This window comes from Salvelinus sp. IW2-2015, linkage group LG20, assembly GCF_002910315.2.
Source record: "Salvelinus sp. IW2-2015 linkage group LG20, ASM291031v2, whole genome shotgun sequence".
Classification (NCBI taxonomy): domain Eukaryota; kingdom Metazoa; phylum Chordata; class Actinopteri; order Salmoniformes; family Salmonidae; genus Salvelinus; species Salvelinus sp. IW2-2015.
This window is the reverse complement of record NC_036860.1, coordinates 48922731-48949295: the sequence shown is the minus strand read 5'-3', so window position 1 is coordinate 48949295 and position 26565 is coordinate 48922731. Positions and strand designations below refer to the sequence as shown.

The window sequence follows — 26565 nt, the reverse complement described above, 5'->3', positions numbered from 1 at the left end:
TATAGCCGCTATATTGTGATCACTGCATCCAATGGGTACGGATATAGCTTAAGAACAAAGTTCTACAGCATTAGTAAAAATGTGATCGATACATGTAGATAATCTTGTTCCTGTAGTGTTTGTAAACACCTTGGTAGGTTGATTAATAACCTGAACCAGATTACAGGCACTGGTTACAGTAAGAAGCTTCCTCTTGAGCGGACAGCTTGATGAAAACCAGTCAATATTCAGTTCCCAAGAAAGTAGACGTCTCTGTTTACATCATACTAGTCGTCCTATAAGTTTGCTGCCTGTGTTAAGGAAATTATTGGAAAAAATTGTATCTGTACAAATCAAGGATTATTTCTCATGTAATGGTCTGATAACAGGTTTCCAGCATGCATACAAAGAAGGGCATTCTACGAGTACGGCCTTAGCACAAATGACAGATGATTGGTTAAAGAGTATGGATGACAGGAAGATAGTTGGTGCAGTGATGCTAGATTTCAGTGCTGCTTTTAATGTAATTGATCATGAACTGTTACTAGGTAAACTCAAATGTTATGGTTTCAAGTCTGCAGCTCTATCCTGGATGGAAAGCTATCTATCCAGGAGAAGTGTTCTTTAATGGTAGCTTTTCAAACAGTAAAGATATACACTGTGGTGATCCTCAAGGAAGTTGCCTAAGCCCACTTCTCTACTCTATATTTACTAATGATTTACCTTCAGTAATGAACAAAGCAAGAGTGGTCATGTATGATGATGACTCTACAATGTATAGCAGCATCAGAATGTAATGAGCTAACAGATGTACTGAGCAGTGAACTAAGAATGGTGTCTGAGTGGGTTGATATGAACAAATTGGTGTTGAACATTTCTAAAACGAAATGTATTGTATTTGGTTCAAGATATATGCTTGCTGATGATCCCCAATTGAATTTGTTGATGAATAGAACGCATGTAGAGCAAGTGAAGAAAAAAAAAACTACTAGGTGTCATGTTGGACGCAGCTTTATCATGGTCAGAACACATAGATAATATTGTTATTATGGGTAGGGGAATTGCTGTTACAAGAAAATGTTCAGAGTATGTAACATCTAGCACACTGAATCTGGTGATTCAATCCCTGGTCCTATCACACTTAGAGTACTGTCCAGTTATATGGTCATCTGCAGCAAAGAAAGATATAAAAAAAAGCTCAAAATCGCTCAAAACAGGGCTGCCAGATTAGTTCTTAATTGCTCTATACGTATGAATATTATCCAAATGCATCAGAATCTCTCATGGCTTCATGTTAAAAACAAATTACCATCCAGTCTTCTGATTTTCTTTAGGAATGTTATATTTTTCAAAAAACCACAGTATTTTTCAGGCCAGTTAGTACATAGTAGCAACAGGCATAACCACCAAACCAGACAGGCAAATTCAGGACAGCTAAGACAACCCAAGCCAAGGACAAATCACTTTAAATCTACAGTTTTATATAGCGCCATAGCTGAATGGAACTCTTTACCAATCCATATTTCTCAGGTAAAAAGTAAATCTACCTTCAAGAAAAAAATAAAAGAACATCTAATGCGGTACGCCATATGACTGGACAGGAAATAGGAAGCATCAACTGAATGTTAAATGTGTTTACTGTCCGGTATTTTCATTGTCTGTATTGTCTACTTGTTGAATGTTTGTGAAGTCTTGATTTGTGGTTGTTTATAATGTCTTGTTAATTGGTGTTGGACCCCAGGAAGATTAGCTAGCATTACGGCATTAGCTAATGGGGATCCTAATAAAAATTACAAATGCGGAAGACACATTTCAGTTGAATGCATTCAGTTGTACAACTGACTAGGTATCCCCCTTTCCCCTTTTTGATGTGGAGTGAACTCTCTATGTCTGAGGAGTTACATTAAGTACTTTCTCGAGCGACCCCACCCTCTCAGGCCCCAGAGCCCGAGTAGGGAGTTATGGAGTTTTTTGAATGACTCAAGGAGTGGAACAATTTTTGTAAAGATTTATTTATTAGTAGTGTGTGCGGATTAATGACTTTTTCCCCTTCTCTGTATTTTTTTCCACCCCCACCAGTTGGTGGCGACAATACAACATTAGTTGTGGTACGCCATAAAACCTTAGAAATMAAGATGTAGCTTTGTTTGAATACTCAGGTTGCAGTTCAAACTCATAAGAGACACACCCTCGTCCACTTACCCTCGCCTTATGCCCTTGGGGGAATCCCTGTCACCATCTTGGAGAGCGGTCCAAATGATTAGCCAACTAAGGGAAGTTTGCACCGTAAACCCCCCAGCCGTCGTTTTTAGTCGAGTTTGCGAGTGTACAATAATGTTCACTTCGGGGCCTGAAACTCCCCATTATTCAATTTGCGACGATTGTACATCCCCCTAAGAAAAGTCTGCCAAAAATGAAAACCTCAACGTCAATATATGGAGTCAACATACAAGTAAGTAAAAACGAATGTAAATAAGTTAGAAATGGTGTTACTAATGCACATGAGGGCACAAACACATCTCGTAAAAGTAATTATGTTTTTGTTTGGTTAGCTTTTGGAAATTGTGTAAATAAAACATTTTCCTTCTTCAGAAGTTCCAGCTAGGCAGGCTAACGTTATTTAGCTAATTAATTTGCTAGCTATCATACAGTAGGCGTATATTAATAATGGTATATTTATGCAATCATAATTGACTGTAGTGCATATAAAGCACCCACAAGCTGATGAAAACACATGGGCATGGGCGGTCGGTTTAAAAATCATTCCTTATCGCTTACYTTCACTGATCCTACGTTTTTGACTCATCCTACTACAGTTTATACTTTTATATAATCTTTGTTGTTTTGTCTTTGTCTATAGTTTCTCTTAATGCTAGGGGGTTACGAAACACTGTGAATTTTTATTTGCTAAACAATTTCAAACAGATTTRTTKTTTTTTCAAGAGTCTCACTCAATTTCGGCTGATGCCAACTTCTGGAGGTCACAGTGGGCCAACGATATTTGGCTTTCCCATGGATCTGAACGCTCCGCTGGTGTCACTACAATGAAAAATACCTTTGGTGGTAATATTCTACATTCGGAATGTGACCCCATTGGTCACTTTATTTGTCTTGTGATCCGTTACAATGACATTACGCTCATTACTGTAAACCTCTACYGGTACAACACCAAACATGAGAATGATGAGTTGCTTGAATTTATAGAGAAACATATACTTAATTGGTTATCTAAATTTCCGAATTCGTTATTATTGATAGGAGGGGACTTTAACATTACTATAGATAATTCAACTGATAGATGGCCCCCAGGTAGGCCAACAAATCAGAATTTGGGTTTAATACCTTTTATGGAAAAGTTTGATCTTACTGATATATGGAGAGAGAGGTTTCATTCACTTGGATTAACAAAACAGGTTCCAGACAATCCAGAATAGATTTTTGGCTTATATCCAAATGTATTGATAGTGAGTGTGTTACTACAAATATTTGTACTACTCCCCTCACAGACCATAGGGCCATTTACATTGATATCAAAATATTTACCCCTGATACTGACCTTGGTAGAGCATCCTACTGGAAGCTAAATAGCTCATTATTAAATAATGATTTAGTTAAGTTTGAGGTTAAAGATCTGCTTTCACACTTTTGGGAAAGGGCTTGTGAAGAAAAATCTTATTGCAAGAACTGGGAGCTCTTTAAATTTGAGGTGTCCAAATACCTTAGAAAATATGGTAGTAATCTTGCTAAGACCAGAAGAGCTTAGGAGGAAAAGGTGATCATAACTTCCCTTTCTCAGAAGTCCCCAGCCGGGCTCTCGGGGGAGGAGAAGATGGAACTGATTGAGTTACAAAATAAACTGGATAATTTATATAGATTAAAAGCAGAAGGAGACTTTAATTAGATCTAGGAAAAAATTGATTGAGGTGGGAGAACAGAATTCATCCTATTTCTTTAGACTTGAGAAATTTCACTCTACAAATAACACTATCCATAAGTTCAACATTGATGGTGTTATTACAGATGACCAAAAATTCATCGCTAAATACTGTATCAATTTTTACAGAAAATTGTATACCTCTACGTACTGTCAGGAATCCACAGATATGTTTTTTGACTCACTGAATAATGTTCACTCTATCAGTGATATAGAATCTAAACAGTGTGATGAATCCATCAAAGTTGAAGAGATTATAGAGTCTATCAAACATCTAAAGAACAATAAATCACCAGGTGTTGATGGAATTACATCAGAATTTTACAAATTATTTTCTGAAAGAAAACTTTTTCTGAAAGATGCTAACCAAATTCCCATATCGATTAATGTGATACAATCCTTTTCCAAAGCGTCTGGTTTAATAAATGTGAACTCATGGCTGTCAAAGATTGTGTGACACCTTCATATTATGGTATTCCAGTAAAAGAAGAACTTACATATTTAGGCATAACCATTACAAAGGATCAGAAATCTAGAGGCTTACTAAATTTTAACCCTCTTATTAAAAAAAACAGAAGAATCTAAATCAATGGCTACAGAGGGACTTATCTATAAAGTAATAGTCCTAATAACCAAGGCTGAAGGTATCTCTAGACTAACATATGGCACTCTATCTTTATATCGTGATGGTAAAATAAGCAAGGAGATAGACCAGATGCTTTTCAACTTTATGTGGAGAAACCGTACCCATTACATTCGGAAAACTGTTGTAATGAACACTTATGAGAATGGTGGGCTGAATTTTCTGGACTTTACTACCTTAAATAATACTTTTAAGATCGATTGGATAAAATAATTCCTAAGAAGACCCACTTCTATGTGGAATTTTATTCCTCATCATGTCTTCTATACTTTTGGTAGCCTTAACTTCATGTTGGTTTGCAATTATAATATTGACAAAGTTCCAGTGGAACTTTCTGCTTTTCATCGGCAGGTTTTCTTGTCATGGTCCTTAATTTATAAGCATAATTTTTCACCACACATATATTATATATGGAATAATAGGGATATATTGTATAAAAATACTTCCTTGTTTTTGGAATATTGGTTCCGAAATAATATCCTATTGGTGAGCCAACTGATAAATGCAGAGGGTCTTTTACTTAGTTATAAGGAATTCTTATCACTTTACAAGGTCCCTGTAACACCTAAAGATTATGCAATTGTTTTAGATGCCATTCCCTCAGGTGTTGCTTTATTATTCAGGAACGTGTCAAGACCTGACCCTCAGAGCCTACCTTCCATTGACCTTGTTGACTCATCAGTAGGAAAGATTTGTTTCTCTTTTGGTCCATTCAACAACCTTGTTTCAGCAGGATGTTGTATCTATACCTTATGTCATGCCTTATTGGAATGGATTTATTGATAATATCTGTTGGGAAAAAGTTTGGATGTTGCCACACGCATACATACTTGTTAACAAAATTAAGGAAGTTTCCTTTGAAATTATTCATAAATATTATCCTGCCAACCACTATATGAAGAAGTTTAAGGAAAACATCAACTCAAATTGTTCCTTTTGTAATGACCACCCAGAAACAGTGTTGCATCTTTTTTGCCACTGTATTCATGTAAGAAAACTGTGGCAAGACATCAGTAGATTTATAACTGAACACATTTATGAAGATCTTACACTATTGTGGAGAGATGTACTGCTTGGATTATTTACCTACGATATAAATAAGCTGACATTGTTTTATGTAATTAATTTCATTATTCTTTTGGACAAATTTCATATTCACGAATGTAAATTTACAAACAAAACACCACAATTTCTTACCTTACAAAAATAAATGTAATTGTATTTTAAGACAATTAAATACTCTACTAACAAAAAATCTGTTAGAATAATAAGTGTATGTATGTCCCTTAAGGTCCATGTGTAATGTGATATCGTACCCCCTAGCCCAATTGTCCTTTGCATATTATTTATATATACTTGTGTTCCCACATGTACTTCCTGTATTGATTTGTTGTTAATAAAAAAATATATAATAAAAAAATTAAAAAGTCCTTCTTCCCTCGCCCTGCAAGTGTATACTCGTCAGACGTCCTGGCCAGGTCGCAGTTGTAAATGAGAACTTGTTCTCAACTAGCCTATCTGGTTAAATAAAGGTGAAATAAAAATAAATAACAAATTAAACGTCATCAGAAGTGTTAACTTAATTTGAGGGCTGAGGGATAGGGTGTCTTAAGTGTTTGGACTGCTGCCTCATACTAACCACACTATTTCTGATGTACATTGAGTATATAGTATGCTTATAGGTCATAGTATGGATATAGTTAGTATGCCAAAATTTCCCGGATGACGTACTAAATTCGCCAAAATACGAAGTATACAAGCAGTGGACGTATTACCGTGCTTTTAGGTCCCATAATGCCATTCTTCAGAAAATGGGTGTGGCTTCACAACGTTTTCAGATGTGAAGAAAATGGTGGAAAATATACAGGCGAAGTTCGACGAGAGCGGATACTAATTAATTGCTTAAACRAACTATGACAAATGTTAAGAAAATGTTGAGCAATGTAATAAAGTAATGACTTTTCAAATAAGTTACGATGACTGACAATTTGTTAGCTACAATATTCTTACGAACCGCATAGCATTACAGCAGTATGTTACGATATGTTAGCTAGTTACCTAACGTTATTTGGCTAATACATCGAACTTGCCAGGCAGTATATTAACTAACTACCCAATGTTAATTGACTTGATTATTCACATTCTTAGCTAAGTGCTATAGTCGTTGTGCGTTCTCAATGGGCATTGTTAATTCTGGCTATCTACTCCGATTTCAGAGCACTCTCATCTGAGCGTGCAGAGCACACATCTGATGAATGTAGGAATGCTCAACACTGTTGAATGTGGCCGTTGTCAGTGAACGTTGGCAAAAAAAAGCGTAATTAAATTGTTGCCAACAGCACAGTTACAGTCACCAACACTCTGGATGAAATGAAAACAGCCTAACCATCTCTGCTAGGGCAAGTAAAATGGTCAGAGTGAGGTGTTCTCTCATTTGTGTCTGGAAGTAGCTCGCCAACGTTAGCAAGTTAGCTTAGGTGCTTGACTGCCGTTGAACACTCGGTTCAACCCTATTCTTCAGCCAGAGCGTCCAGTGTGGGTTCTGGATGTACAAACGGACAATCTGACAATGCTCCAGATTGAATTTACGAAACACCCAAAATCATAAAATGTCTAGCTAGTCATTTGTTACACTAACAAGCTAGCAAGATGTTGCATAGCAACATAACCAACTTCCGGTAGACAGGCGAAACTATAGTAGGCTCAATTGAAATGATACGTTTCGTTTACAGTATACTAAAATTAACTAATAGTAGGTAGTATACAGTTAGAGTATTCGAACACAGCTACAGTCTTTATACCGAGATACAGTACGCCCAAATATTGTTTTATAACTAGCTCATTGTTCTTTCTGTGGTAGGCCTACAGACTGGAACGCGCCCATTTTCAAGTCTGCGCAGTCGCAATGACGAAGGCATCGGAGAAACAGCGCCATTTTTGCTTAGCTTGCGCCTCTGTCGGTGTCTGGCATTGTGTTAGAAATCTGAGAAAAAAATACTTGCAATAATGAGGGTAATTGTGACATTTTGGGGGGAATAAGCCCATATAGTGCGCCGTTTGCATAAGGTGCATTTGACCAGCTCAAGATGTCCTCAGAGATGCTCAGGTAACGCTAATATAGCAAAGGTCTCCAGCTCCTTGAGCAAGCTAATCGGGCAAGCAATAGCTAACTAGCTAGTTTATTTGCTGCAGATAGTCCTAAAGTAGCTAGTTAGTCAGTTCTCGCATTCAAGCTGCTAGTCCTACTTGTAACATTTACATTAAATTAGTGCGTGCATCAAGATGGCCACATATCTGTACCCAAAGTTATGCATTTTGTTTGATATTTAAGTATGATAGCTACAAGCGAACGTTAGCTAGCTAACGTTAGCTAAATAAATTGTTTTGTCAATGATCTGGAATGCATTACTAGTCAAGTATTGAATCATGATAATAACTGTGCCTGAAGGAAATGGACCGATGCGCACAAGGACAGATATGTCCACATCATAGCTATATCATATCCACACACTTTTTGGTTAGTCATTTGAACGAAGTTGGGGGGGGGGGGGTTTTGTTGAAAGAAACTCGCATGGTTGAGGACATTTGTTTAATTACTGGTCATTCTATTCATTCCTTTTAGCGTTCCTCCTGGCACGAGCAAGCTCGATGTGTTGGTGACCAAACTGCATGAATTCTTGGCTCATGCTCCAGAGGATGATGAGAACAGACTGGTGACAGAAAGTCCTGATGGTGAGAACTTTAATAAGTGAAACTTTAACTCKGGCATGGTGGTGTTTGTAGTAATATTAGTAGTGACTCACAATTGTCTACTGATTTTAATTCACAGGTATGACAAACAAGGACTGTGTGGAGCCACACTCAACAGACCGAACCCCTCTTGAGGTATTATCATGAGAAGTATCAGTTTAGGCTGTTATAGACCAAAGAATATTCGGTGTTGATGCAGATCTAGAAGATATATTTGTAAAATGTTCTTGTTGAATACAGCCTCAACAGACCTCAACAGACACCTTGAAGCAGTCTGGATGTGGTTCCAGGAGGTGGGCTTCCTTCCGATATTTTGAACAATTTGATAGTTCATGTACATTGTTTATGGATGGGGAAACATAAAAACACAGTATTTTGATGTATGTGCATACTCTAATGGATGTCACTTGTATTACAGAAAACCTTCAGTTGTGATTAAACACAGTGGACTGGATGAATCTGGTGCTTCAAATGAAAGTGATGATGATGATGATGGCTTGATCATCAATTCAAACGGTTATCCTGATGTAACAAGATTACCTAAAGGTTAGTTTTTCTACTACTGCTTGCAATTAAACTGTACGAAGATATTAACACTGGAAATTAATAATGTAATGCATTTATTAACTGAAAATGCTTTGGCTTTCATTCATGTGTTTTTACATGTCTTATGCACAGGCACTGTACTGGTGAGGCCTGAGCCAGTGGAAAATGTCAGAGATGACTTCAGAGGTCCCGAATTCCGTTGCGGAAAATCTGGCAATCTGAAGAGAGCTTTTTCTAGGAGACGTGGAGGTGAGCTTTCGTTAATAAATAGGAAAAGACATATCCTTTACCTTCAAATAGTGTGCCGCAGAATGATGATTGATGTGTGTTTGTAGGTGGTGAACACTTGGAGATTGTTAGCTGTACAGCCTGTGGCCAGCAAGTTAACCACTTCCAGAGGGACTCCTTCTATCAGCATCCAGTACTCAAAGTACTTATTTGTAAGGTGAGAGGATCCTGGGTCTGTCAAAGAATGGGTCAATTAAATAAATAGGCTTAATATCACATTGGTTAAAATGGGCATTCTCCAACAATGTTGTTGAGCTCATCTACATTTTTAGGGGCTCCATTCCTAATGTTCTTGTCTTATTATTTTCTCAGTCTTGTTTCAAGTATTACTCAAGTGATGACATCAGCAAGGATTGTGATGGCATGGATGAACAGTGCAGGTACGATGGGGTGGTTCTCTTATACAACAAGATGCTCCAAGCAAATCCTGAGATGTTAATAAACATACAGGTTGTTACGTTAATCATTACTTCAATCTATTATATTTGCTTTTTACAGATGGTGTGCAGAGGGGGGAAACCTGATCTGCTGCGACTTTTGCCCCAACGCCTTCTGTAAGAAATGCATTTTGCGGAACCTGGGGCGAAAAGAGTTGTCTGGCATCCTGGATGAGGAGAGTAAGTGGTACTGCTACGTATGCAGCCCAGAGCCTCTTCTGGACCTGGTCGTCGCTTGTGACAACGTCCTTGACAACTTGGGGCATTTGTGGCCAGACCACCGCAAGAGGGGCAGAGGCGAGGGAAAATCTGGACATTATGACTCCCATCCAAGGCATTCTCAAAACATTCCCGTGGGTCATTGGAACCATAGTGGCATGGATGGTCACGTTGTGTTCAACTACAACACCCTTCAAATTCCAGAGGAGATGGCCAAAAAGGCWAAAAACCTGGTGGACTCTACAAACACCGTAAACACAACTTTTGTGAAGTTTATTCAAGGTGGCATGCAGCAGAAACAGACAACCGAGTTAAAGCTACAATACCTGAAGACTTTCCAGTCAGTACTGAAGGGTCTGAAGAAGTCTCAGACAGCTCTGGAGGAAGCCCTTTTGGAGGAGTTCAGAGAGATGGGTTTGCCAAATGGTGGTGAAAACCCCACGTTTGATGATACTGATGTACCTCAACAAGAACAAGAGGGTTGTGTGGAAATTGACATTTCTGATAAGAATGGCCTTCATTACTTAAAGAAAATTGCAGCTGAACATTTGGAAGACAATGATTCAGACTCAAATGGCTTTATGGATGATGGAAGGCCTTCGTCCTCAATTGAAATGAAAGGTGTCCTTGGCACAGAGATAATTCCCCGACGAGGTAGAGGCAGGCCGCGGAAAAACTCAAAGCCTGGAGAAGATGCTTGCAACGTGACAAAACAACTGGTGGTGCAAATTTCACCTGCCCCTGTTGAACAAGAGCCACTCTCTGGCCCCCCAGAGTTGGAGGTGGAAGTGGAGTTGGAGGCAGAGGAGGAAGAGAGAAAAGAAAAAGTGGAGGAACGGGAGGGAGACTGTGAATCTATTGAACTTGTAACAGAGGGGGAGTATGAATCTGCTGAAGGAAGCGAATCTCTGGAACTGGAAGAGGAACCAGATAATAGACGCTCACCTCGGGTAAAGACCACACCCTTGCGCAGGCCAGGTGAGGGCAAGACCCAGCCGACCCCCTCGGGTGCGGACAGTGAGAGTGACTCGGACCCTGACACCAGCCCCAATGCTGAAGTGCCTCAAGGAGCTGACGAGGGAGGGCTAGGGAGAGGAACTGATGACTCTGACTCCGATGAGGTCCCAGCTGTCCTCCAGCGGGCCGCCATGACGCGCAGTTCAGACGAAGCCGAGAGTGACGATGGAGACCATCGGAGTGTGACCAAGAAATGCCTCTTCGGCCTGAAGAAGAACACACCCCTCTCTCCAGAAAGAGTTGTCCGCAAACGCAAGGTGCCAGACCGCTCCTCTGACTCTGATTCCTCCAGTGACGATCCGGACCTGCAGAAGGAGATCAAGACTATGACCAGGCCCAGGGGGAGGCCTCGGAAGGTTAAGAGAGAGGATGAACCTACCCCCAGCAAGGATAGTCCGCAACATAGGCCCAGGGGCAGACCTCGGAAGGTCAAGAAAGAGGATGAATCTACATCCAGCAAGGAGGGTAATACCCAGGCAGCCAAGCCTCAAAGCACACCTCAATCTGAGCATAGAACGAAGCAGACGCCATCCTCTTCCAGTCAAGAAGAGGGGGACCTGGACTCTGAGTCTAGCGATGACAGTGGTGACCAGAAGATCAAGCCTATCACTGAGGAGGTGGCCTTACTGGGGGCAGCAGCTTTCCACCAGTCATCCGGTGAGCTGGTCTCTCACTTTCTCTGTACTTTTTAGACAATGCACTGCATTCATGAGCTGTATTTTAACAATTTTCAGCTTGCAGTGTAGATTTCCTGTAGCAAATGTTGAACTAACCTCATTTTTTTTGTACTCTGTAGGCGATGAAGAGCAGCCCCAGTCTGGGCCTTCTTGGGCAGCAGAAGATGATGACGATCCAGAAAATAGGTATGGTTCAGAACGAACGGACATAGCGTTTGTAACACACCCTAGGCGCAGGAGAAAGGTCATGCCACGGAACCCTAAGTTGAGTGCTAATAATGGGGACTCCTCCGTTGTCAAGACCCCGTCCCAATCYAACCGGTCTCGTCCAACTCGCAGCTGCAGTAAACCAGCAGCTATCCCATACAATTTCTAGTGTTAAGTTCAGAGGTACGTGTCAAGCGCAGGGAGAAACCCCTCATACCTTGCTTAGGCTGTGTTATAAATGATAGGCCACTTATGCCACTCTGTTTTCGTTGATGACCTATTCTTTAATTCATTTTTTTGTCTTTAATTTGAAGTTATGTGTGACGTGTCTATTAGCAGAATGTGGCATCAGTTGAGTCCATGTCTCTGTGCATACCAAGGCGATTAAGAGGGGAAAATGCTGTTTAATGCATCAGTTTGCACAAAAGCATTATACACTTATTAAAACAGATTAAATAAATTATTTTATCTCATAGTTTCTCATTGGTTAACAATTTTGTAAGTCCGGGGTGTCAAACTAATTTCCCCCCGGTGCCGCATTCAGTCTTAAACAAGGTCCAGAAGGCCGCACAGAATATTTTTGGTATTTCTTTGCCGTCAAAAAGTGCTATTTTTCCCTATCTGTCGTTTTTGGAATTTGCGATGGTCCTTGACTGTCTAGCTGTAATTTCTGGGATTTATAATTGAACTGGACTCAGTCAGGAAACTAGGAATGTTGTTTGATTATCATTTTTACAGTTTCGATTTGGTTTGAGTCATTTTAAGGTATATTGAGTTCSCCCCCCCCCCCCCGCGGGCCGGATTGCACGCCCTCCCGGCCCGCGTACCGTATGTTTGACACCCCTGCTGTAAGTCATCCTTATTTCTTCCACATACAGTGTTCTTTAAAATTTTTACAAAAATAAATAACTGTATACTGAATATTAAAACTTATATTAAGCCATGTTAAGGATTTGATTGCATTATTTGTAAATAATGTATAATTTGATTTGCTCCAAATATGTTAAGTTACACTCATTTGAATCTGGATTCGGTTCTTGATCTATAGTCTGATGGTAGTACATCAAGCCAGCAAGGTGATGTTTTTGTTTTTCGCAAAGCATATCCTAAAATGGTTAACTAATAAACCACAACACCAATCCACACAAGTGTACACAATACAAACCTGAAAATGCCCTTAGACTTCACTTACAGATCTGGATATATCTGTATCATTATACTAGATGGGGTGAATTATGTTCCTCTCACTGGGAATTGGTCATCATGGAATTTGATGTTATTTCTGAAGTGACTGTGATTTAGAACCCAGACCCTGATGATATTATACATACCCTAATGGTCAACTCATGATCAGGCATTCTTTAGGGTGGCAGTATTGTACATCACTGCACCCTTGTACAGTGGTGTAAAAGTAACTAAGTAAAAATACTTTGAAGTACTACTTAATTTATTTTCTTGGGTATCTGTACTATTTTACTTTTACTCCACAACATTCCTAAAGAAAATAGGTTATTTTTACTCCCATTTTCCTGGACACCAAAAAGTACTTGGTACATTTCAAATGCTCAGGCAGGACAGCAAAATAGTTAAATTCACGTACCTATCAATATAACGGGTTGTCATCCCTACTGCCTCTGATCTGGCGAACTCACTAAACACACAAATACTGCGTTTTATAAATTATTTCTGAGTGTTGCAGTGTGCCCCTGGCTGTCTGTGAATAAAATAGTTTGCATAATATAAGGAATTTGATGTATAGCTTCTACATTTACTCAAGTATGACAATTAAGTATTTTTCCCACCACTACTTAAGTCAATTTTAAGCCACTTTAACTCAAGTAGTCTTTTACTGGGTGACTTTACTTGAGTCATTTTCCGTTATGGTATCTTTACTTTTTACTCCAGTATGACAATTGAGTACTTTTTCCACCACTGTGCTTGTGGCTGCTGGATTTTGCAAATTTCTCTAAGTCATTGTAAAATCACACAATTTTCTGCGAGCATTTGGTAATTCTGTTGGTATATGGTTACCATATGGAGATTTCTTTCTTTGATATATTGATAACGTTCATGTGCAATATGCCAGTGGTGATGTGGCTGTTTTTACGTGCTGCTATTCTCATACTAATACGATGCGTTGACAATCCGATTCTCTCTGAACAGAATGGCAAGACAATCTATTCTGCTTGATTCAATTTTAAAATATATGATTTATCGCTTCTGACAGGTTGAGGGCTTAGCAGAGYAGGAGGACTTGTGATGCTAAACAGCAGTATACCAAATACACTGATTATTAGACCTACTGTACTGTATTTGGGAGCTGTTTGTTTTTCTTACCACAGGCACCAAGCTGAATTTCTTGTATGCTTTGTTTATTGTACTCGATCCATAATCATGTTTTCAGTATTTTCATGTCTGTTTTGCATGCAAGGCCACATTTATTGGCCATTTAGCTACATTTAAAATTATTTAAAGTTTAAATGCAATTGCATTTCACTTTGGAGGAGCTCGATGCCCTAAGCAACAGCTCTGAAAGCTGGTCCTGTAAGAGTGGTTGTAATGCATTTTATTCAACCACAACTTTGACCTTTGAGGTCAGCCTTACAACATTACTGTGAGACGAGTATGTAGTGAAGTGTCTTTTTTTTCTTCCATTTTTCTCTCTTCCCAGTTTAAACACTTGAGGTAAGGCCCAGGCCGAGGCTGTTGCCGGCCGCTGCTGTTTGTTACTGCCTCATATGGGGCCCTCATCATGTACACGTACTTCTCGCTGAGGCTTCATCAGAGGCTTCGTTCAACTATTACTATCTGCCAAACGGATTCTTTCTGCAAAACATATTCATGTCTAAATGGATACGTACATGTATTTCACAGAGTATCGAACTTGGAAAAGCCCTACAAAACCATTTTGACCCTGTTTTTTTTTTTTTACCCTTTACAAACTTTCTTTCGTACCAACTAAAAAAAACAGTGGTTAGAAAACGTATTTTCAAATTGAATTAATCATTTATGTTGTCTTTAGCTCTGAGGTGCTGTAGTGTTAGCCTTGTAGAGGCCTGTTACTTGTAGAGCATGCATTAAACAAGGATATGTTCTTACTTTTGTAATTGAATGAACTCTGTAAGAGAAACTATTCGTTGTAATAAATTAATACCCTTTATGATGTCTCGTATGTCTTCCTTATTCTATATAGGACCGGGTTTGTTCATCTTGTTCTGAGTGATAAGTCTTAGATATTTGTTATGGAGGGGTTGTTTACAGGGTCATTAAGTCATCTGACTTTTGACTCCTCAATGTGTTGCATTAAGACAAAATTAAATGAAGTGAAATCGTCCTTGACAGTGTTTTAGCTCTATCTATTTGCTCAGAGCATACATTATATATGCAAAAGTATGTCGACACCCCTTAAAATTTGTGGATTCGGCTATTTTACCACACCCGTTGCTGACAGGTGTATTAAATTTAGCACACAGCTGTGCAATCTCCATAGCCAAAAAATGGCAGTAGAATGGCCTTACGGAAGAGCTCAGTGACTTTCAATGTGACACTGTCATAGGATGATACCTTTCCAAAAAGTCAATTCGTAAAATTTCTGCCCTGCTATAGCGGCCCAGGTCAACTGTAAGTGCTGTTATTGTAAAGTGGAAACGTCTAGGAGCAACAATGGCTGAGCTGTGAAGTGGTAGGCCATATAAGCTCATAGAACGGGACTGCCGATTGCTGTAGCACGTTAAAATCGTCTGTCCTTGATTGCAGCATTCACTAATGAGTTCCAAACTGCCTCTGGAAGCAACGTCAGCACAATAACTGTTCGTCAGGAGTTTCATGAAATGGGTGTCTTGCTGAGCAGACGCAGACAAGCCTAAGATCATGCGCGATGCAAAGCGTCGGCTGGACTGGTGTAAAGCTCACTGACATTGGACTCTGGAAACGCGTTCTCTGGAGTGATGAATCACGCTTCACTATCTGGCAGTCCGAATGACGAATCTGGGTTTGGCGGATGCAAGGTGAACGTTACCTTCCCGAATGCATAGTGCCAACTGTAAAGTTCAGTAGGGGAGGAATGATGGTCTGGGGATCTTTTTCATCATTCTGGCTAGACCCCTTAGTTCCAGCGGAGATAAATCTTAACGCCAAAGCATACAATGACATTCTAGACGATTCTGACTTTGTGGCAGCAGTTTGGGGAAGGCCCGTTCCTGTTTCAGCATGACAATGCCCCCATGCACAACGCGAGGTCAATACAGAATTGGTTTGTCGAAATTGTTGTGGAAGAATTTGACTGGCCTGGACAGAGCCCTGACCTCAACCCCATTGAACACCTTTGGGATGAATTGGAATGCCAACTGCGAGCCAGGCCTAATCGCCCAAGCTCACTAATGCTCTTGGCTGAATGGAAGCAAGTCCCTGCAGCAATATTCCAACATCTAGTGGAAAGCCTTCCCGAGAAGAGTGGAGGCTGTTATAACAGCAAAGGGGGACCAACTCCATATTAATGCCCATGATTTTGGAATAAAATGTTTGATGAGCAGGTGTCCACATACTTTTGGTCATCTAGTGTATTCACATCAGTAAAGAAAACGTTCAACTACTTAATGCAATGGCCTTTCCCCTCTCATAGTCACTTAAACTATATTGTTGGCTGTTTACAGGTGGGGGACTGCAAAGTGATATTAGAATAGCTAACATTACCTTGTTATTTTCATTAATTCTCGAATAAATGTATCTCCTGGTAATATTACGTTTAAGGTGAAATCCTATATAAATCCTGTATACATTTCCTATATAAAGACAAGTTCCTTTAGAGAATAAACCTATTATTAAGCCGTGCTTGATGGATTTGATGTGATGATCATTAAAATGATCCCCCGGTCCCTTTCCCTCTCTCCCTTGCTTCTGAAAGAATCGCTAAGAAAATGCTCTTGGCCCAAATCAAAGCCAACTACTCATCGGGGGAGGATTTCTCTTCAGACGTGGAGTCATCACATGATGATGAGTCTGACAGGGAAGAGAAGGAGCAAGAAGATGGGAAAGATGAAAGCTCCGATGAGAATGGTGGGTGATCCCTCCATACCGCCGCTACAATTTCAAGTTTATTTTGAGATGCAGCAATAAGCTCAATTTAGTGTTGCTTTGAATAAGGCAATTTTTTWGACATTAGGCTGAAATACTTATCTGACATCACCTGTTGCTTAGTAACTGAACATTTTAAAGTAGGTCCATTATTGTTGTGATGATCTAAACCATCACCCTGTGTTACTGTGTGTTAGTGTACAGGTTGCATTGACATTCACTATAGTAATATGATGTCCTCCTGACAATATACCATGTTGTTTCTGCTGCAGGGGAGACTTCCAGTTTGACCTCTGACTCTGAGTCCAGTAAAACACGTCACAGACATCGTCTGCTACGCCACAAGCTCAGCCTTGACAATGGAAATCCAATTGATCAGAAAACCGCTGAAGAAAATGGGATTGAGCAGAAAGTCAGGAAGTCTAGAAGAACCAAAGGTTTGTATGGGATGGGTTCTGTGGTACTACTATGATTGGATACCATCAGTGCCCTAGTGTTGGAGTGGCTCTTTTACCCACAGTAAACTCATTCTCTGCTTTCTTCCATCGCCTCAGGTGAGAAATTGGATAACCAGAGTAGTGATGATGATAGCCAATCACAGCAGGAAGAGTCTGGTATGAGTGAAGAGCTGAGCCAATCGGAGAACGAGGGCAATGAACAGATGCTCAAAAGGTAAGAAGACTCCTTATTGGTCAGTGCTGCTAACCAGGAAGGAAACCTAATTTTCTTTCATTACATGTGCATTTCTTTCATTACATGTGCATTACATGTGCATCAGTGAAATAACTTTCTGCTCTTTTGTCTCCTTAGCTCTACATCATCTACCTCTAGAGTCGAGAGGGAATCAGTCCGTAGTTATCTACAGAAGAAGCAGCAACCCTCATATATTGTGCTGTCTGACTCCAGTGTCGATAAGGTAACCAATCACTAGTTGTCGCATCCCCAGCTTAATGAATGGTCAACTCTCAAGCTGATGGTTCATGAAAGTTTAATGCGGTACCATTTCCATAAACACCGTAAGAGCTGATGGAGAAACAAACCAAAAATGCTCTTACAATACAGTGCACAAACAATACACTTTTACACAACTTTACATTGGCATGCTTCGTACATGAAATGCATCAATATGCATGAGAATTTCTACCCAAATAGTTGATTACGTGCTAATAGCTTGTTAAAACTTKTTGTGGATAGGGGGCAGCATTTTCACGTTTGGGTGAAAAGCGTGCCCAGAGTAAACTCCCTCTTACTCAGTCCCAGATGCTAATATATGCATAGTATTATTAGTATTGAATAGAAAACACTCTGAAGTTTCTAAAACTGTTTGAATCATGTCTGTGACTATAACAGAACTTATTTGGCAGGCAAAACCCCGAGGACAAACCATTCAGATTTTTGTTGTTGTTGAGGTCACTCTTTTCAATGGGTTTTCATTGGGAATCCAGATTTCTAAGGGACCTTCCTGCAGTTCCTATCGCTTCCACTGGATGTCAACAGTCTTTAGAAATTGGTTGAGGTTTTTCCTTTGAGCAATGAAGAAGTAGCCATGTTCAGAATAAGGCTCCAGTGAAGTGGACTGTTTGTTAGAGGCGCGTGACCAGAAAGCATGCTACACATTGTTTTCCTCCGGTATTGAACACAGATCATCCCGTCTTCAATTTTATCGATTATTGACGTTAAAAAATACCTAAAGTTGTATTACAAAAGTAGTTTGAAATGTTTGGACAAAGCTTACAGATAACTTTTGAGATATTTTGTAGTCACGTTGTGCAAGTTGGAACCGGTGTTTTTCTGGATCAAATGCGCCAAATAAATGGACATTTTGGATATATATCGACGGAATTAATCGAACAAAAGGACCATTTGTGATGTTTATGGGACATATTGGAGTGCCAACAGAAGAAGCTCGTCAAAGGTAAGGCATGAATTATATCTTTATTTCTGCGTTTTGTGTCGAGCCGGGGGGGTTGAAATATGATGGTCTGTGTTTGTTTGCTTGGTTGCTATCCTCAGATAATAGCATTGTTTGCTTTCGCCGTAAAGCATTTTTGAAATCTGACACGTTGGCTGGATTCACAACAAGTGTAGCTTTAATTTGGTATATTGAATGTGTGATTTCATGAAAGTTTACTTTTTATAGTAATTTATTTGAATTTGGCGCTCTGCATTTTCACTGGATGTTGGCCAGGTGGGACACTACCGTCCCACATATCCCAGAGAGGTTTTAATGTGGTGCAAGATTAACTAATATTAGCCAGTACCAACAGTGGAGCTAGGCTACAGCTAATAACGTTATATTCCTAGCATACTTCAGAAAATCAATTACAATACAAATATCTGTAAAGAATTAGAAAGATTTCTGAAACAAGACCAATATTGAAAGACAGTAAATACCTTGTTCTCTTTCCAGCTAGGTGCTAAGTTTGACGTTGTTTCTTGGACGCTTGAACAAAAAAAGTAATTTTCCTTTTTCTCTCACGCCCATTTGCCATGTACCCTTTGCGCGTAAAACAGGCAAAAAACATGCTGTCAAAATGTTTATTTTAAAAATGTATTTATGGATCGGTGTCCCGTCCACGGGACAGTTGAGCTAATGTAATTAGCGGATTAGCGTGAGGTTGTAAGTAACTAGAAAATTTCCCAGGACATGGACATATCTGATATTGGCAGAAAGCTTAAATTCTTGTTAATTTAACTGCACTGTCCAATTTACATTGTGGTCTGACACTTGTTTTTAGGGTTTCATTTACACTCCCACCAAATCATGAGTGATTTGGAGCAATTTACATGGTATACACAAAGCACAAATTATTTCTGTACTTTAAATGACTTATGACCATAAATAGGGTATCATAAAGGTATGGAATCATAGTACAAACCATTAAAAAGTACGAGATTATGGTTAGATACCAGTCTCCAGCAACAAGACCAGCTTCTGAACTGGGCGTTCGAACACTGACAGCTTGGTGAGACGCTTGCCTGTCTTGTCTAACATCCGATCACCAACACATATTTTGACTCTCTTTACTAGTCCATCTTTATCAACAGTAGTCTCTGAAACTCTATCCAAACGCCACTCATTCCTAGGAAGATCATTGTCTATCATCATCACTATGTCACCGATTCTCTTAGGTTTCTCTTCGGGGTGTGCCAGCGCTGCCTGATGGCGATGTTGGCTAGATACTCTTTTCGCCAGCGGCTCCAAAACTATTCTGCTAGATAATGAACATGCCGCCACCTTTTCCGAGCGTACATGTCCTCCCTCATGAACATGCCTGGAGGAGGTAGAGCTGTGGTAGATTTCATAGTAAGTAGATGATTAGGGGTGAGTGGCTCAAGACTGTTTGGATCATTGAGGATGTGAACTGTGAGTGGGCGATTGTTTACAATTGCCATTGCTTTGTAGAAAAAGGTTCGTAGAGAAGAATCATCTAGTCTACCAGAAGAGAGTGTGGCGCTAAGGACACCTCTCACTGTCCTGATATGTCACTCCCAGACGCTGCCCACGTGACTTGAATGGGGGAGCATTCATGCTGAAGTCACACTGTTGAGTGCTTCCTTCAGTTCATTTTTGGCTCCCACTAAGTTGCTTCCTTGGTCACATTTAATCTAACGAACTGCACCACATATGGCTTTGAAGCAACACAGACCATTAATGAAGTCATCTGTTGACATGTCATCCAACATTTCAATATGAACGGCACGAGAGCAAAATCGGGTGAAGAGAAGACCATACCTTTTGTGCACTCTTCGTCCTTGCTTAATGATAAATAGGCCAAAACAATCCATACCACAGTATGTAAAGAGAGGTGATGAGTCCATGCACTCTGGAGGGAGATCAGCCATATTTTGCTCTTCTGTGGGTCTCCTGAGCTTTCTAAGTCACACTTTGGCAAAGATGAGGTGCTACGGCCCGATTAATACCTGGGATCCAGTAGTCATTTGACCTGATCTCATTAATGGTGTGAGGCCTTTTACCCTGGTGTTTCACCGTTTCCATGGTAGTGAGCAATTATAATTTTCGTGATGTGGTGTTCCTTGGGAATGATTGTAGGGTGTTTGACTGAGTTAGGAAGAGATGAGACGAAGTCTTCCTGCCACCCTGAGCACAGAAATTGTGTCTAGGAAGGCATTGAGGCAGTACAACTCATTTTGGAGTGGCAGCTAAGTCCCTTTACCTAGTAACTTAAGCTAATCTTCATACAGTGAATTCGGAAAGTACTCAGACCCCATGACTTTTTCCACATTTTGTTACGTTACAGCCTTATTTTAAAATTGATTAAATCGTTTTTTCCCTCATCAATCTACACACAATACCCCATAATTACAAAGCAAATACAGATTTTTAGCAAATGTATTACATTTTTTTTTTTAAATGATATCAAATTTACATAATTATTCAGACCCTTTACTCAGTACACCGTTGAATCACCTTTGGTAGCGATTACAGCCTTGAGACTTCTTGGGTATGACCCTAGAAGCTTGGCACACCTGCATTTGGGGAGTTTCTCCCATTCCTCTCTGCAAATCCTCAAGCTCTGTCAGGTTGGATGGGGAGCGTTGCGGCACAGCTATTTTCAGGTGTCTCCAGAGATATTCGACCGGGTTCATGTCCAGGCTCTGGCTGGGCCACCATTTGTCTTGATGATAGCTTTGCACACTCTTGGCATTCGTTCAACCAGCTTCATGAGGTAGTCACCTGGAATGTATTTCAATTGACAGGTGTGTCTTGTTAAAAGTTCATTTGCAGAATTTCTTTCATTCTTAATACGTTTGAGCCAATCAGTATAATCATATATCATAAAAAAGATAGCCCTATTTGGTAGAAGACCAAGTCCATATTATGGCAAGAACAGCTCAAATAAGCAAGGCGAAATGACAGGCCATCATTACTTTAAGACATGAAGGTCAGTCAATCCGGAAAATGTCAAGAACTTTGAGAGTTTCTTCAAGTGCAGTTGCAAAAACCATCTAGCGCTTTGACGAAACTGGCTCTCATGATGACCGCCACAGGAAAGGAAGCCCCAGAGTTACCTCTGCTGCAGAGGATAAGTTAATTAGAGTTACCAGCATCAGAAATTGCAGCCCAAATAAATGCTTCACAGAGTTCAAGTTTATTTAAAAAAAAAWTATTTCATCTTTATTTAACCAGGTAGGCTAGTTAAGAACAAGTTCTCATTTACAACTGCGACCTGGCCAAGATAAAGCAAAGCAAAACAACACAGAGTTACACATGGAATTAACAAACATACAGTCAATAACACAATTGAAAAAGTCTATATACAGTGTGTGCAAATGAGGTAAGATAAGGGAGGTAAGGCAATAAATAACCCATAATGGCAAAATAATTACAATTTAGCAATTAAACAATGGAGTGATAGATGTGCAGAAGATGAATGTGCAAGTAGAGATACTGGGGTGCAAAGGAGCAAAAATAAATAACAGTATGGGGATGAGGTAGTTGAATGGGCTATTTACAGATGGGCTATGTACAGGTGCAGTGATCTGTGAGCTGCTCTGACAGCTGGTGCTTAAAGTTAGTGAGGGAGATATGAGTCTCCAGCTTCAGTGATTTTTGCAATTAGTTCCAGTCATTGGCAGCAGAGAACTGTAAGGAAAGGCGGCTAAAGGAGGAATTGGCTTTGGGGGTGACCAGTGAAATATACCTGCTGGAGCGCGTGCTACAGGTGGGTGCTGCTATGGTGACCAGTGAGCTGAGATAAGGTGGGGCTTTACCTAGCAAAGACTTATAGATGACCTGGAGCCAGTGGGTTTGGCGACGAATATGAAGCGAGGGCCAGCCAACGAGAGCATACAGGTCGCAGTGGTGAGTAGTATATGGGGCTTTGGTGACAAAACGGATGGCACTGTGATAGATTGCATCCAATTTGCTGAGTAGAGTGTTGGAGGCTATTTTGTAAATGACATCGCCGAAGTCAAGGATCGTTAGGATAGTCAGTTTTACGAGGGTATGTTTGGCAGCATGAGTGAAGGATGCTTTGTTGCGAAATAGGACGCCGATTCAAGATTTCATTTTGGATTGGAGATGCTTATTGTGAGTCTGGAAGGAAAGTTTACAGTCTAACCAGACACCTAGGTATTTGTAGTTGTCCACATATTCTAAGTCAGAACCGTCCAGAGTAGTGATGCTGGACGGGCAGGCAGGTGCGGGCAGCGATCGGTTGAAGAGCATGCATTTAGTTTTACTTGTATTTAAGAGCAGTTGGAGGCCACAGAAGGAGAGTTGTATGGCATTAAAGCTTGTCTGGAGGTTAGTTAATACAGTGTCCAAAGAAGGGCCAGAGGTATACAGAATGGTGTCGTCTGCTTAGAGGTGCTAACAGTAACAGCCACATCTCAACATCAACTGTTCAGAGGAGACTGCATGAATCAGGCCTTTATGGTCGAATTGCTGCAAAGAAACCACTACTAAAGGACACCAATAATAAGAAGAGACTTGCTTGGGCCAAGAAACACGAGCAATGGACATTAGACCAGTGGAAATCTGTCCTTTTGGTTTGATGAGTCCAATTTTGAGATTTTTTGTTCCAACCGCTGTGTCTTTGTGAGACGCAGAGTAGGTGAATGGTTGAACTCCCCATGTTTGGTTCCCACTGTGAAGCATGGAGGAGGAAGTGTGATTGTGTGGGGGTGCTTGGCTGGTGACACTGTCTGGGATTTATTTAGAATTCAAGACACACTTAACCAGCATGGCTACCACAGCATTCTGCAGAGATACGCCATACCATCTGGTTTGGGCTTAGTTAGACTATCATTTGTTTTTCAACAGGAGAATTACCCAACTCACCTCCAGGCTATGTAAGAGCTATTTGACCAAGAAGGAGAGTGATGGAGTGCTGCATTAGATGACCAGGTCTTCACAATCACCCGACCTCAACCCAATTGAGATGGTTTGGGATGAGTTGGACCACAGAGTGAAGGAAAAGCAGCCAACAAGTGCTCAGCATATGTGGGAACTCCCTACAGACTGTTGGAAAAGCTTAACAGGTGAAGCTGGTTGAGAGAATGCCAAGTGTGCAAAGCTGTCATCAAGGCAAAGGGTGGCTACTTTGAAGAATCTAAAACCCTTTTTTGGTTACTACATGATTCCATATGTGTTATTTCATAGTTTTGATGTCTTCACTATTATTCTACAATGTAGAAAATAGTCGAAAATTTAACGAGTAGGTGGGTCCAAACCTTTGATTGTTAATGTACCTGACCCTGCACATCTTTGATTATGAGATGCTCTGCGTTTATCCTGTTCCATTACCGTTGAGAGACCATTTGATCTGGCCTTGGTGATTTGTCCAAGAATATGTGCAACAGCTTGAGAAGCCCTAGACCAGGATGAGAGGTTAGACAGGTGTGGTGGCATATTTCTGCATTACCAAATGAGGAGAGTTACGAACTTCACACACCAGTCAGAGTTAAACTTAAACTACATCTTTAATAATAAGAGCTTTGCAATAGCCTTTTTGACTTTCAATGATGCGCTATCTCTAATGAACCATTGAAAGTGACCACAGAAAAGTACAAAGATCTTTTATAGCCAAGATACACCCCTCTCAACCTACATGACGAACCACAGATCTTAGGAACAGTTCACAAAGGTTACGATTTGTATGCAAGATATCTATAAAACATAGCAGACAGTTACTGCTGTGTCAACAGTTTTCATTGTAAAGACCAGTGTCTGGCCCTCCTACTCCAAACTGGAATTGTCTCTCCCTGGTACGGTATAGAACAGAACCATTAGCTCATGTTCTCTGGAATGCTCTTTAGGTTTTATCACCCAAAGACATCGTAAATCTCCTCTGTCAGTGTTATCTCATAGAGGCCCATCCTCAGTAGAACACACACACAATAGTTAACAGAATACTCTATTCTGTCGAATAAAACAACCATTATAATGCAATACAAGCATTATAACATAATCTTGCAATTTTCCACGACATCTCCCCCATTTTGAGAATCTTCTCAACTTAACCTTAACGTGAGACGTTAGCGTCCCACCTCTTCAACAGCCAGTGAAATTGCAGGGCGCCAAATTCAAAACAACAGAAATCCCACCATTAAAATTCCTCAAATATACATGTATTTTACACCATTTTAAAGATACACTTGTTGTAAATCCAGCCACAGTGTCCGATWAAAAAAAAAAAAAGAAGCTTTACGACGAAAGCAAACCAAACGATTATATTAGGTGAGTGCCAAAGAGAGGATTCACAAAAAGCAGAAATATAGATAAAATTAATCACTAACCTAACCTGATGATCTTCATCAGATGACACTCATAGGACTTCATGTTACACAATACATGTATGTTTTGTTTGGTAAAGTTCATATTTATATCCAAAAATCTGAGTTTACATTGGCGCCTTACGTTCAGAAGTCACAAAATATCCTTTGATTTTGCAGAGAGCCACATCAATTTACATGAATACTCATAATAAACATTGCTAAAAGATACAACAGTTATGCATGGAATTTTAGATGCACTTCTCCTTATTAATGCAACCGCTGTGTCAGATTTCAAAAAAGCTTTACGGAAAAAGCAAACCATGCAATAATCTGAGTCGGCGCTCGGAGCCCAATCAAGACACAAATATAGCCGCCATATTATGCAGTCAACAGAAGTCAGAAGTAACAATATAAACATTCACTTACCTTTGACGATCTTCATCAGAATGCACTCCCAGGAATCCCAGTTCCACAATAAATGTTCGTATTGTTCGATAATGTCCATCATTTATGTCCAAATTCTTCCATGTTATTCTAGCGTTCAGTACACTTTCCAAACTCACGACGCGCGGGCAGGTCCAGCAGAAAGTACGGACGAAAAGTAAAAAAAGTTATATTACAGTCCGTAAAAACATGACAAACGAAGTATTGAATCAATCTTTAGGATGTTTTTAACATAATTCTTCAATAATGTTCCAACCGGAGTATTCCTGTGTCTTCAGAATTGCGATGGAACAGAGCTCGCTCTCACGTGAACGCGCATGGTCAGAGCATGTTCAGGTCATGGCAGACCTGACTCATTCTTCTCTCCTTCGGCCCCACTAAACAGTAGAGGCATCAGACAAGGTTCTAACGTCTGTTGACATCTAGTGGAAGCCTTAGGAAGTGCAACATGACCAATATCCACTGTATCTTCAATAGGAGCTGAGTTGAAAATCGACCAACCTCAGATTTCTCACTTCCTGGTTGGATTTTTTCTCAGGTTTTTGCCTGTCTGATGAGTTCTGTTATACTCACAGACATCATTCAAACAGCTTTAGAAACTTCAGAGTGTTTTCTATCCAAATCTACTAATAATATGCATATTCTAGCTTTTATGGCTTTGTAGCAGGCCGTTTACTCTGGGCATGCTTTTCATTCGGACGTGAAAATACTGCCCCCTACCCCAAAGAAGTTAAAAGAAAACTCCTAGTTAAAATAAAATGTATCTCTTTGGTGCCTAATGAACATGACCAAAGACAAGCATCATGATTCCACTATTTATAAGGCAATGCCTATAGATCAAAAAGATTAGGATCATTTTCACTCTCCAGATCAGAGTTCACCCATCTCCATTCACCATGGCATGCTTGTAATAGTTTCAACATCTTTAGTTCATAACAACAATCATTCAATTTCCAAATAAAATCATAATTAGAACCCAACAAATTATCCAACCAAAATTTAGAATGACATTGCTCAGTGATTCAAATTGGTCCTATCACTCAAAGTAAAAAACTCAATTTAACACACATCAACATTGGCAGAATGTACATTTATATTAACATCCAG

At 40.0% G+C, this 26565-nt stretch overlaps 1 protein-coding gene across 2 annotated transcripts in view; it reads left to right on the top strand.

Moving 5' to 3' along the window:
* The first annotated feature begins 7472 nt into the window (after positions 1-7472).
* Positions 7473-26565, top strand: part of LOC111981923 (transcriptional regulator ATRX) — a 39690-nt gene continuing 20597 nt past the window's right edge. For both annotated transcript variants that reach the window (XM_024013416.2, XM_024013415.2), the window contains exons 1-14: positions 7473-7662; positions 8179-8288; positions 8386-8441; positions 8547-8599; positions 8725-8852; positions 8985-9101; positions 9188-9297; positions 9453-9520; positions 9639-11470; positions 11610-11676; positions 16601-16752; positions 17043-17207; positions 17325-17442; positions 17581-17686. In XM_024013416.2, coding sequence (XP_023869184.1) covers positions 7643-7662; positions 8179-8288; positions 8386-8441; positions 8547-8599; positions 8725-8852; positions 8985-9101; positions 9188-9297; positions 9453-9520; positions 9639-11470; positions 11610-11676; positions 16601-16752; positions 17043-17207; positions 17325-17442; positions 17581-17686 — 3102 coding nt within the window. In that variant the 5' untranslated portion in view covers positions 7473-7642. The remainder of the gene's footprint in view (positions 7663-8178; positions 8289-8385; positions 8442-8546; positions 8600-8724; positions 8853-8984; positions 9102-9187; positions 9298-9452; positions 9521-9638; positions 11471-11609; positions 11677-16600; positions 16753-17042; positions 17208-17324; positions 17443-17580; positions 17687-26565) is intronic.